The sequence below is a fragment of the Musa acuminata genome, chromosome BXJ3-3 (genome assembly GCF_036884655.1).
Source record: "Musa acuminata AAA Group cultivar baxijiao chromosome BXJ3-3, Cavendish_Baxijiao_AAA, whole genome shotgun sequence".
Lineage (NCBI taxonomy): Eukaryota > Viridiplantae > Streptophyta > Magnoliopsida > Zingiberales > Musaceae > Musa > Musa acuminata.
The window spans coordinates 10,790,035-10,803,114 of NC_088351.1; the positions used below are offsets into that span (position 1 = coordinate 10,790,035).

The following is a 13,080-nucleotide window of genomic DNA, read 5'->3' on the forward strand; positions in this document are numbered from 1 at the left end:
TCATCACCCTGGTCCAGGCAAGTTGGTTGTTTCTTGTTTGTGAATACTTGAGCTTCTATAATGTTGTTTCTTGTTTGTGAATACTTAAGCTTCTATAATATGATGTGATAAATGAAAGCGAAGCCATTAATCTGCTCAAGTTTGAGATCAACCCCTTGGAATTCCATCTCACTTCATGTAAGAATTACAGCATTTGAGTTTACAACCACTGTTTGTTACATCAGAAAACATTCCAGAGGCGCAACATCTTTTCAACAAAACATAATGTGAATGATAGGGAGGGACACTATGAGCACTAGAAACGAGAGAAATATTAGTGTCGCCACAGAAGAACACAAACACAAACCTACTTTCGCACGGCAATCATCCTCCGAGAATGCGTCTGATGGCTGCACGCTGCTCCGGTGCCAATCTCGAAGGGAACTTGACATCAAACTTGATCACCAGATTCCCCTTCTTCCGGGGCTCTCTTGCGACCGGCATCCCTTCGCTTTGGATCACCAGCTCATAGCTAGGCTTCACCACGTCAGTCATCTCGATCACCAAGTCGCGCCCGTCGAGGGTCTTGAGGTTGATCCTGGTCCCTGTTAGTGCATCCACCAGCGAGATCTTGTGGTGGACGACGAGGTCATTGCCATCCCACTTGTAAACATCATGAGGCTTCTCGTCGATCACAATGACTATATCTGCAGCGAGTCTGTCGTTCCCCTTGTTTGGAAACGTTATCTTGGTTCCCCTTTTCCACCCTGGTTTCACTTCGACCGTCAACACCTCGTTCTCTGGGACCGTACGTCTGCGTTGTGCCGACAGGAAGAAGGAGTCAGTAAACTTGCATGTAATGTTATGAACTTGCACAAGTTATTTCTAGATCTGCAGCCAAACGAACAACTCAAACAGAGAGACAATAGATCCTACTACTATTCATATCATAGCAGACGACGACATATATGAAGACTGGAATTGGCAGCGAAGAATAAGGTTCGATTCCAATGCTAGCTAGCTAGCTAGGTAGTTTATTCCATTTGGAAGAAGCTTATACCCGTTAGGTTGCATGACGTTTCTAGAGATGTTCATCTTCTTCTCTGTGCCATGGTAGAGCTCCTCGAGGCTGCACGCCAGCTTTCTCTCCACGGCAGGTGCTTTCCATGGCCGGGCAGCAGAGCCACTACCATCTGCTTGAAACCTCGTAGACTTTGCACGGTTCATGGACTCGAAACCAAAAGGATTACTGCTTCCAAAGATTTCGGTAAATATGTCCTCGGCATCTCGAGGCACGCCCTTCGGCTCCTCCTCTTCTCCGTGTTGATCGTATATTGCCCGTCTTTGAGGATCACTTAGTACCTGAACCAAACAGTCTTGAAAGGTAAGAACATTCCCAGCTTGATCTCTATTTCTTGTTGATGGAATCATCTTCATGAGGCATCGTAAACAATATACAGAGTTACTCCTCTCTCTCAGACAGGGAAAAAGGTCAGCTTTCCCAAAATTTCAGAGTCAGCCGTCAGGATTCTGACTTTGGACAGAAAAATGAGTCGTCTCTTCCACAGACCTAATCGTTTCCTGTGATCAAACTAAGGAATCATGCCTACCGAAACAACGAAATGTTGATCCCAAAAGGAATCTCCGCATTAGTCCGCGGCTAATCATAAGAAAACTCAGTAAAAGCAATCAGAGAAAGGGATATGTCGATGCAACTTGCCTCGTAGGCTTCAGAGATTTGCTTGAACTTGGCCTCGGCCTCCTCTTCGTTACTTGGGTTCTTGTCCGGGTGCCATCGAATCGCCAGCCTCCGGTAAGACTTCTTGAGATCCTCATCGGTGGCACTTCGATTCACCTTCAGTATGTCGTAGTAATCGAACCCCATGTCGATCCAAACACCGAACAAGCCTATGAACAGCCCATAATTCTCATCGACTCGAGCAAAAACCAAATTCGACCACCACCACCACCACCACCACCTATAATACCAGGGCTCCCATCTTGCAAAGATTCGACCTTTCACCCACCACCAACCGGATCGACACCAACTAATTCTTGGAGAAAAAACGAAAGAGGCGTCAACTTCAATAATCCCTTCAAAACTCGGATGAAGAATTACCCGAAAGGAAACGAATCAACTATGAATTGAGAAAAGAAACGAATCAAATTCAAGCCATGATTCACAGGAAAGTAAGGGTATGGGAGAGAGAGAGAGAGATGCGGCAGAAGGCGAGGCCTCCGGCACTCGGCGGAGGAACGGAAAAACCCGTCGCGAGATTTGAATTATACGGAACGAAAACTATAAAACTATTATTCGAAGGATTACCGCCGCATATAAACAATATGCGGTCATAATTTTTCATCCACCGCCCGATCATTGTTTCACGAATATTAAAGCAACGACGGTTCACGCTTTGACTATCGTGCATATATGTATCCAACGGCCGGCGAGGGCTATTCGCAGACATTTCATCTGCTGTATTCGTTGCGATCTCGTTCCCCTCATTTAAAATCAAATATAAAGAAGTCGGAGGACCTTTTTAGAAAAAAGAAACGATGGTTATGCGAGCCACGAATAAGAAGGGGATTTTGAATACCATCGGATAAAAGGGACTCGAGGCAAACGCACCCACGGCTTACCCTGGCGAAGTTGACGCTATAAATAAATCGGCTGCTGTTGGGTCCCATGACAACGTGTCGGCTTCGAGATGTGCATACGTCATAGAATAAAAATATATATCATCCCAAATTCTATCCACTCAATAATAACATTAAAAAAAAAAGGATTTATATCCAAATCCAACGTGTTTAAGAAAGATGCAAGTCAAATCATATTAAGGATATGAACTCCGGTTATACAACCTAACCTAATCGACCAAATTGGCTCGAATCAAAATCTCGAAACTGAACGATTTAAAATCTAAACCTGCAAAAATCGGAGATGTTCTTGCGAGACAAAGAGAAATTGTGCTTATATAGTAGGGGTCAAACGATGGGTCAAAGCTGTCATGTTTAGAATAACGAATGTTGACCCAAAAATAGTTGGGAGTTGTTGTTCATAAGATATACCACTATATCGGTTCCCTCCTGTTTGATTCCCCAATCAAATTAAGCTATAGAGTTAAAGCCAACACACAATTAGGTAAATACTCGTAATAACATAACTATAAATATTCGTTTTTACGAAGGTTTATAGATATTGGGAGGAGAGAGTCTCACTCCAGAGGGGCGTATTTGTAAATATCAAAATTTATAAGGGTAAATACCGGTGAAAAGATAACTCAAAATATTCCGTCCCGTTCTGTACTCCGGTCACGTCTTGGACACGCGTCGACAGATGACTCGTCGCGACACGCGTAATAGAATTCGGGCGGATACTCCCTAAGTTTTTATGCGTCGCTCGCATCGCAGCGACCGATCGCGTTTCCCATCGGTCGTCAGCCCTATCCATCCTTCGCCTTCGCCTTCGCCTTCGCCTTCTTTGCGAGCGATGGTCTAGTGTTCTTCGTTGAATTTATACCCTTGGTTCTATTCAGTTGTTCGGATCCGCATATTTAATCGCTCTGTAAGTTGTTATTACTTGTATTTTTTGATCGATTTGTGTATTTCTGGATGCTGATGATGGGAAAAACGCAAGTTGGGGATTTTTGGTTGATTCGCAAGTGACGGATGATTTGTCACTGAAATTGAGGTTTTTATAATTACTCTGTTTAGGAATTTGATTTTGGGTTGGTATTAGGGATCTGATGTGGTTTGGCATCGTTCATTTGGTCCAAACGAAGGCCCAGATGATATAAGTTGCGCATCTCGTAGTTTATATGCATGAGAATTTTTTCTTTCTTGGAGAAATTGCAACTTTTGTTTCTCGAAGACCATGTTTCTACTGCTGGTTCTGCGGTTCGTTATTTAGACTTTTTTGTGTTCGGATTTGGTTGTTATCTTCTTTTTGTCCTTCCGTAGAGACACTATCTTATCATGTAATTGTCGTGGCAGCTTCTTGGAAAATGATGAGGCTCGAAACTTATGCTGGATTTAGTTTCTTGGCTACCATTAGCGCGATCTACTATGCATTTAGCAGCAGAGGGCAGTTCTATCCTGCCCTGGTCTACCTCTCCACCTCGAAGATATGCTTTGTGCTTCTTTTGAACATGTGCCTGGTCATCATGTGCATAATGTGGCAGTTGGTCAAGCGTTTGTTTCTTGGTTCTCTCAGAGAAGCAGAAGTCGAAAGGCTCAATGAACAATCATGGAGGGAGGTCATGGATATACTATTTGCAATCACCATATTCCGGCAAGACTTTTCTGTTACTTTCCTAGCGATGGTTACAGCTCTTCTCTTGATCAAAGCCTTGCATTGGTTGGCCCAGAAGAGAGTCGAATATATTGAGACAACGCCCTCTGTTTCTCCGCTGTCCCATATGCGGATAGTTTCGTTCATGATTTTCCTCTTAATCCTTGACTGTCTTTTCCTGTACAATTCTTTGAGGTCTCTGATTCAAACTCGGCAAGCATCGGTCGCACTCTTCTTTTCATTTGAGTAAGTTAATCAAATCAGATATTGTCTGCAGCAAAAGCTTTACATACTTTGTTTACATTTCGCACTCTTCTTTTCATTTGAGTAAGTTAATCGAATCAGATATTGTCTGCAGCAAAAGATTTACATACTTTGTTTGCATTTCTTTGCCGGCTTCTTTAATTTAATTATGCTGTATATTTAGTGCTTATTATAAACCAACACGATGACAACCTAGACCGAGTTGTGGCATGTTACGTTAAAGCCGAATAATTGAATTTTGTTTCACATTTGATCTAAAATTTACAAGAGGATTCTTTTCTTATTACCTGTTGGCATATGTACAAATTTTTGACTGTTAAGCCATGATAATATCTTATGCACTTACAAATCTTGTATGGTAACAAGCCTAAGTATCTATGTTGATTTGAAGCTTGAGTATGGAAAATCCCTGATAAAAGTATTATTTTAAATGGTCTTTTTGTACTCTGTTAAATGTGGGTGAAGATTATGACCTGGAAGAATATGGTGAGAAGAATGATATCTTATGATATGGTTTCTTTCATCTTTGGGATGGGTGATATCTTACGATATCGTTTCTTTCATCTTTGGGATGACAATGTCACATATTTTGTGCAAGAAGTGACACGATAGAAAGGAATACCAAAGAAGACCCATTGTCACCGACAAGAAAGCTTGTGATGATCTGAGGAATGTTGTTGGGGTCACCTTCTAGTAAGATGAAGTGTTGGGAAATATCAACAAAGTAGAACATATATAGAGATAGAACTTAGAAGGGTCGTTGTTTTTGTTTGTAGTCTTTGGAACCTCATCACGTTCATTATGAAACAGATGAGATTCTCAATGATGGAATTAACTACACTAAAGCAGGTTGCTCATACTATTTATTTTTCATCAATAAAGAAAACAAATGATTTGCTAATCACATTTAATAATGATTTTGATCTATACCGCGAAAGGAGAGGTTTTCCTTGAAATTTAGGGGTTGAGAAGTAGGACAAACTGAGGTTTAATTTCTTGTAATGCTTTATCATATAATGGAAATAACACCAGCAGTTCGAGAGCATACAGTAATAATACCTTCTGGAATGGTGATAGTTTTTCATGGTTTCAATTTTTACTAAGATGCAACTGAATTATTACCTAAATTCAAGGATCTGGCGTGAATTTGTTGTTTTCCACTGAAAAAGTAGGGCAAAGCTTGACGACTGTTAAGTAGACAGTTCACATTTTGTTAGAATCCTGCTATTATTTGAGTCTCGGTGAACTACATTTCAAACTGTTCGACAAATAGGCTTTAGTAAACTGCATGTTTTTCTCTTAATTTCATGCATCTTTTGATATATAGGGTTTCTATCCTATTAGAGATGTATAATCTTTGACTGATATTGGCTTTGTATCCGACTCATTTATCCATCCATATTCTAGCAACATCTTTTAGTAGCTGCCACAGAGAGTTCTATCTGTTGGTGACCAACAAACTGCCAGTTGTTTGAATTTTAAATTCAATTGAAATCTTGCATTTTGTTTGTGGCGTATGTACCTATGATTATTGTGATGGTATTCCAGATACACAATCCTAGCGACAACAACCGTATCTACATTTGTGAAGTATATTTTCTATGTAAGTGACATGCTTATGGAAGGCCAATGGGAGAGAAAGGCTGTTTATACATTTTATCTCGAGCTTGTACGGGACCTTCTTCACCTGTCTTTATACATATTTTTCTTCCTAGTCATCTTTCTGTAAGTACTTTCTTAAACTTAATTTCATGTATGACTGTGCTGGAGAACATATTTTTTAGTTCCCAACTCTAAGTTGACTAAAGCAGTAAATAATTTGTCTCTTCTTTCTCACTGCACATAAATGACTCCATTACTTATCTGATCTGTTTTCACTTTTTTGTGATATTATTGTTTGCTTTTGTAGTTAACAGTGTTGAACATTTTTCCTCACACTGTTTATTTGTCTTGCTTGCCCATAGAAACATTGGTCAAGGTTTACATTATGAACACTAACATGAAATACTTTAAAACCTCATCAGCATTGTCAATATACATGCTGATCATCATCAAACCCCAGTGTACATTGTATATGCCTTTGTCATTGCGTGGTGTAACATGCTGATCTTTTGGTTTTGTATCATAGGAATAATACTTTAACAAGCACCTACGAACTGTGCAAGTAGCTTGATGGCACTGGTTTGCATGGTCTGAGCATGTGATCAACTGTATATGATTTCAGTCGTGGTTCATTGGCATGCACCCATGAACTGCATGCTAATATTGTGGTTGCATCCTAACTTTTTCTATTTGTGAATGTGGAAGTTAACATTATGATTGCCAAAAATTATCTTAGAACAAGTGCTTGAACTCTGGATGCGGCTGAAGGAGATCAATCTTACAAGTTCAGTAAATTGACTTACTGTACACAACTTAAGGAACTAATTAATTTTATCTATCTCTTCATTTTTCTTTTCATTTGTGTTTGCTTTTGGAAGGCAATCAATTCTATACTTTCAGCTACAACAAATTTGTGCTTGTTTACTATATTCAACTTGCTTTCATTTATGTGTTATGAAATCCTTGCTCATTCTAGGAGCAATGCAAAACACAACCTGGTTACTAAAAGGAATTTTGTGCATATGACTACTCTTCTGCTTTTCCCTAGAGTGCCATAACTAATATCAATTGTAACCAAGTTTTACTAAATCTATGTTGCTTTTTAGAAAGTACTTCTAACTTGCTTTTCATAAATGCTGTCATACAGTTGTTTTTTGTTGGTTGAATTGTACTTTTTTGTTGGTAATAGGAGTTATGGTATTCCATTGCACTTGATCCGTGAGCTGTATGAGACATTTCGCAGTTTCAGAATGCGTGTTGCTGATTATGTTCGTTATCGCAAAATTACATCAAATATGAATGAGCGTTTCCCTGATGCAACACAAGAAGAACTTAATGCGTAAGAAATTTACTCCACATATTCTTAAATTGTTTAGAAAACTTTTTTGACTATTTTTTCTTATTTAGTGCCTTCCATTACCTTAATACAGAACTGATGCAACATGCATTATATGTCGTGAGGAGATGGTTACAGCCAAGAAATTGCTATGTGGACATCTTTTCCATGTGCATTGTCTAAGGTCATGGCTAGAGCGACAACATACTTGCCCTACTTGCCGAGCTTTGGTTGTCCCTCCTGAAAATGGGCAAGTTGGATCAGCTAGGCATCATGGAACTCCATCAGAATCTAATCAACCTGGTAATGTTTCTGAGCTTGCTTGCCTCAGATATCCATGTTACTCTTTTACTTCCATGTACAAATTGAGCTGCATGCAACCATAAAAATGGAGACATTCTTCTGAGAAGGAATAAAGTCATTGTATACTTTTTTTTTTCAGAACTTGAAGGACCAATGTTTTCTTTTCTTTTGCTTGTGATTTGACCGAAAAAGTGGACAAAGCATAATTGTAGGCATAAACCACATGTGGACTAATTGCATACTTTATAGAGATTTGGCCTCTCATTGTAGGAGTAAGTCAAATTGCAGATGGATTGCTTCTTTGATTATGTCATGTCTCGTGGCAAAGGAATATGCCATATTACAGATGCAAGGCTGCTTTAAATATGCTGTATGTAGTTATCACTTTATGTTTGTCTGTTCAAAGTTCAAGCCATATTCACATCTGGTTTCCTATCTAAAAGTCCATTGGTCTTGGTATCTTTTGTATATTCTATAGACAATCAACTACTCTGTTCACTGGACCTTTTCTGAAGAATTATCAGCCAATCTGTTAAAATGATGACTTTGTGAATTTTGTAAATATTTGTCACTTTTGACGGTGAAAATAGTCCCCCACACCTTTCCACCTCCCCCTCGTCGTTCTGCTAGGCTATTTCTTTATTTTCAGGGGAGCATGCATCTGAGTTACCTAATTTAAACTGGATTCCTACCAATAATTGTTGAGATATTAGTCATAATGTGGGCAGCAACAATTAAGTGAACTTTTTTTTTTGTTTCCGAGTCGTAGGTAAGCATTTTCACCCCTTTTTTTATTTGACCAACCATTTTTAGCAACTTGCTCACCCATCTGCAATGATAATTGAAAAGGGCATCCAATTGTCTATTATATGGTTTTGCCAATTCTTCCTGACAATTTTGCTTCCATCTAGGTTCAAAAACTTAATATGCCCTTCAGCTGGTTCCTTTGTGTAGGTTGACATTATATTTCACTTTACTTTAAATCTGCTTGTGGTACCCCAAATCAAAGTTGAAACAGTGAAAGAAGCTTTGGGACTGAAGCTTTAATACCAATGGATTTACAACTGATGACTCCAGAGGATATGGAAGCATAAATTAAATTTTTAAGAATTAATATGCTTTAGTGTGAGATATGAAGAGTGAGAATACTAAAGCAGAAAACGGAGAGAAAAAAAATGGAGATATACATTTTTTATATCTACTGATTTGCTAATTCCAGGAAAGTCCTCACTAAATATAATACTTAATAAGATGGAACTTGGACCATGCTAGGACTCTGATGATGGAATATGAAAAAGGATCTTTTCTGAAGTACCAGTCCAGTTAGGACTGGTATATATGGTATGTTCTGTTGAATTTTAGTCACCATGAATGATAAATAGTAGGTATTAATGTCCATTATCTGATAATTATTTGACTATTTAAGCATCCAATCAGTGCACGATTGACTCCAAACTGCTGGATTAGTTCAGTTCAAACAGAACTAGATCCACCCTTACAAAAAATAAAACTAGATTAAAAGGACAATTTCAATTCTTAGTTTGCAGCTGATACAGTTGGAGTTGACATGTATTTTTTATCTAATCACGACCATTAGTTGTATGACAAGTATGGTGCTTTTACTAACTTCCTTATTCTATTGTTGTTAACAGATATGAACCATCTCCTAGATTGTATTATTCTCATGGAAAAAGTTACATTGCTAGTACTTATTTTTAAGTTCACCAGGTCTGATTTTTGCAGCTATTGCTTTGGTGGTGCATAGTTGACCTGTGGTTATCTTATTCTCATTGTAGCTGGATCAGCAACAGAAGGCACATCATCACAAGGTCCCAGTGATGGTGCAGGAGGTGCTAATCTAAGCCGGCATCAGGCAAGGCTTCAAGCTGCTGCCATGGCTGCTTCCTTATATGAGAAATCATTTAGTTATCTTCCAGCAAGTTCCTTCTGGTATGCATCTACGAACCAGCTTAAAGCCAGTGGAATCATGTGTTTGCCTTCAATCAGAATATATGCAATATTAGACAGAATCTTCTGTAGTAGTACCTCTATTAAGCAATCCTAGATGCTTGCGTTTAAATTACAATAAATGCTAACATTGAAATGTTCTCACAAGAAGTTATTTTACTAGTTTGTAGGAAATTAGCAAGTTCCTTCTGGTATGCATCTACGAACCAGCTTAAAGCTAGTGGAATCATGTGTTTGCCTTCAATCAGAATATATGCAATATTAGACAGAATCTTCTGTAGTAGTACCTCTATTAATCAATCCTAGATGCTTGCGTTTAAATTACAATAAATGCTAACATTGAAATGTTCTCACAAGAAGTTATTTTACAAGTTTGTAGGAAATTAGGGTAATGCATCTGTTTTTGTTCTACGTGATTATACAAACTAGTGACATGTTTTATGTGATAATTGTGAAACTGATTTGAGTATATTAATCAAGGTCTGCAGTACCTAACTGTATCGCCCGGTACGGGCGGTATGTACCGGTGCGACCGGTTGCCGGTACGCGGACCGTCTGTTACCAATCCGGGTGCACTGTAGCACTGTAGCAGTACACTATAATACTATAGCAGTGCTACAGTACTCAGCACATCTGAGAAATACCGGTACGGTACGGTATTGCGAATCTTGATATTAACAAAGTAATACTTTGCTACATTGCTTGGAACTAGTAATACCATAATTAATAAACATAATCATAGTATTTTGAGAAGACAACCGTGGTCAAGCGAGACCCCTAAAATGGATAGTATTGCCTGAAATTTGGGCCTACCAAATATTAATTTCATCAAGCTAGATCCAAATTTAGCACCATTATTCTAGAACCATAACTAATTAGAATGCATGAGTTGTCTTGATTAACATGCCATTAATGTAAATTCAGTTTAATCAAATTATATTTTTCTGGAGAGAAGAATGTTCTTGGTTGTGGTATGGGTGCATGTATATGTTTTGCCAGTTAGTTTGGTTTGTTTTACATGAGCTCTGGGCCTGTTGGTTCAATATTCTTTGATTTTATGCTTTAAATTGACTACATCCATCCATTATTACATTAGTTTAAGATATTGTATTCTTGTTGTATCCTTTGAGATACATATTCTGTGGAAAAGTTTATTAGTAATGCAACAATTGTAGTGTTTCTTTCATTAATTGAATATACATGAATGCACAGTTGAAAATTAGCACACCTTGTAATTTGTTAAGCAACTTGTGAGAAAATTTTGGTCAAGAAAGGTATGTGCATGTAGAAAAAATAAACATGACAATGGAGAAAATGCAAATAATAGGTTAAGAATATGGAAGCTAAGAATTTAAGACCTCTGTTGGTTTTAGCGCTATGAGGATAATCAATTCAACAATTTGACACTTGATGGCCTATGTATTTGTTCTACCAAAAACATGGCTTCCTTCCCATGCAATTTTAAGTTCATACAATAAAATGTGCTGGCTTACATAGGCATAGTCTACTCTGGTTGTTTGCTCCTGGACAAAGCTTGCCTTGTTTCAGATGCACGATATTGAGTGGGTCAAGATCCTCTTTCCCTCAATATGGGTCCATTGCAGGTTCCATCTGTCCATATGGGTGGCACCACTCCAGTGAATAGGTGGAATGAACTGAAACGAAAATGGCAGATCGGGGAGGATCCTATACCATTTAAAGTGGCGTATATGTGAACTTTTGAAGGATTCTATTCAGAAAGTCTTTTATTTCAGCATTTCATGGCAGTTGAATAGCTCAGGAGATTATACTTATTATATGCTTTCAGGCCTTCAGGTTATGCATCAAATCACATGGAAAATCCTCATTTGGAGGCATTTAGTGGTGTGATGAAACAGCCTACCGGAGAAGCAGCGGCTTCTGGGCCATCGCTGCAATTCAACACACATCCTAGATCTATTCCTTTTCCGGCTTCTGATTCCAGCATTGCCTCCAGCCAGACATCCTCCAGCAATCAAGATGTGCAGCTTTCGCTATTGAAGGCACATGAAGATGTTATCCGTAGCCAGATTCAGGTATATTTACATTCTGGGATTCGCTACATAGTCCAACAACTTTGATGTTCTACAACTTGAGCTTACTCCCAACATGAAAAGAAAAAGGTCATAGCATGTATCCTGTATTGCACTTCAACATTTTTTTGCTGATGCAACACAATCCTATATCAAAAGATGTGGCAACCACACCATTAGGTTTGTGTCACCGCTGGAAGTATTTTCTATTATAGTGCAGAACTATATCATGCCATGAACTTAACTAGTTGGTTTTATTGCAGAAATACAATATGCAAAAACCTGCAGTAGTTTTTTTTTTTTTGTCGCTTAGATAATTATATGATTGCTCATAATGGTTTTAAAACCTTCTCTTTGTTGGACATTTTGCCAGTTTCTACAGACACAGTTGCAGGCTTTAGAGCAGCAGGCGGCATACCAGTCTGAGACGTCATCCGGAGATGTAGTTCCTGCCGTCACTGATCTCAAGGGAAAATCGGTCATCACATCTGATGCTGCCACATCTAAACCTGATGGTGCTCATCAAGAGGAGTCTGAAAAAGTTTGAGACCTATCTATCAAGACTCGTAGGTCAAGAAGGGGTGAGGGTGAAATTTCACAATGTTCATTCACTAATTGTACGATACTCAGCATTTACCAGATGATAGATAAGTACATCTGAACTGTGTTGTGCATGACTAGCTTCGCTGGTTTTGGTGCTTTCTGTACCAAAATTTGTTGATAATGTCCAATGCTAATAGTTGCTCCTCTCGGTTAAGCCCATTTAATCACTGCATATGAAGTGTTTGTTAACGTAAATTTGATGACTGTATCTCTATTGTTTCTATAGTTTTTGGGAGCAAATATTCCTTCTAGACTCGTGGCTGTTCGTGTCGTCGGTAGTAACTTCTGTAGCAAGCCACAGGCGATGTTCGAGTGTCTCTTCAGTGGTTTCATTACCCAGAGTAAATGTATGTGAGCCGATGTTAAGCAGTGTTATAGGACTCAATCCATTAGGATGCAGACCGCAGTTGATTAACTCTGCTTTCCATTTGCGGCGACAGACCTCATAATAATTTTGGTAAATGTTAAGTGATATATGTCACAGAATTTTACGACAATTTTTTTTCTTAAATTACATTGTATATATATATATATATTTAATTTACAAGGGGTAAGTGACGATGAGTTTGTTTAGATGGTTAGTTACCTTTAGACGCATGCTTACACTTATGATGACATCACAAATTACAATTCTTTTTTTTTTTTAGTTCATATTTTTCGAATTTAAAATTTTTAAGTTTCCT

General features: G+C 38.5%; 2 protein-coding genes across 3 annotated transcripts; one reads left to right on the top strand and one right to left on the bottom strand.

The window, feature by feature from the left end:
• Positions 1–67: 67 nt before the first annotated feature.
• Positions 68–2,241, bottom strand: LOC135634280 (uncharacterized). The gene is made up of 3 exons (XM_065144641.1): positions 1,700–2,241; positions 1,040–1,341; positions 68–793 (listed from the first exon to the last, which is right to left on the bottom strand). Exons 1-3 carry the CDS (start codon positions 1,862–1,864, stop codon positions 364–366), a joined length of 897 nt encoding a protein of 298 aa, XP_065000713.1. The 5' UTR covers positions 1,865–2,241; the 3' UTR covers positions 68–363.
• Positions 2,242–3,373: 1,132 nt separating this feature from the next.
• LOC103973402 (ERAD-associated E3 ubiquitin-protein ligase HRD1) lies at positions 3,374–12,544 on the top strand. Of its 2 annotated transcripts, XM_009387959.3 has the most exons (8): positions 3,374–3,544; positions 3,973–4,516; positions 6,083–6,259; positions 7,326–7,475; positions 7,567–7,775; positions 9,572–9,725; positions 11,551–11,797; positions 12,168–12,544. In XM_009387959.3, exons 2-8 carry the CDS (start codon positions 3,984–3,986, stop codon positions 12,339–12,341), a joined length of 1,644 nt encoding a protein of 547 aa, XP_009386234.2. In that variant the 5' UTR covers positions 3,374–3,544; positions 3,973–3,983; the 3' UTR covers positions 12,342–12,544. The 2 variants fall into 2 exon arrangements, with proteins under 2 accessions (XP_009386234.2, XP_018676955.2); XM_018821410.2 differs by lacking the exons at positions 3,374–3,544; positions 3,973–4,516 and adding an exon at positions 4,581–4,597.
• The last annotated feature ends 536 nt before the right edge of the window (positions 12,545–13,080 follow it).

What these genes read in the sequence shown, in the direction of transcription:
- LOC103973402 (XM_009387959.3), top strand. Translation starts at nt 3,984, where the DNA reads ATGATGAGGCTCGAAACTTATGCTGGATTTAGTTTCTTGGCTACCATT. An exon ending in TTCTTCCTAGTCATCTTTCT is followed by an intron (nt 6,260 to 7,325) that starts GTAAGTACTTTC and finishes TGTTGGTAATAG; the next exon opens with GAGTTATGGTATTCCATTGC. An exon ending in TTATCCGTAGCCAGATTCAG is followed by an intron (nt 11,798 to 12,167) that starts GTATATTTACAT and finishes ACATTTTGCCAG; the next exon opens with TTTCTACAGACACAGTTGCA.
- LOC135634280 (XM_065144641.1), bottom strand. Translation starts at nt 1,864, where the DNA reads ATGGGGTTCGATTACTACGACATACTGAAGGTGAATCGAAGTGCCACC. An exon ending in AAATCTCTGAAGCCTACGAG is followed by an intron (nt 1,342 to 1,699) that starts GCAAGTTGCATC and finishes TGTTTGGTTCAG; the next exon opens with GTACTAAGTGATCCTCAAAG. An exon ending in AACGTCATGCAACCTAACGG is followed by an intron (nt 794 to 1,039) that starts GTATAAGCTTCT and finishes GGCACAACGCAG; the next exon opens with ACGTACGGTCCCAGAGAACG.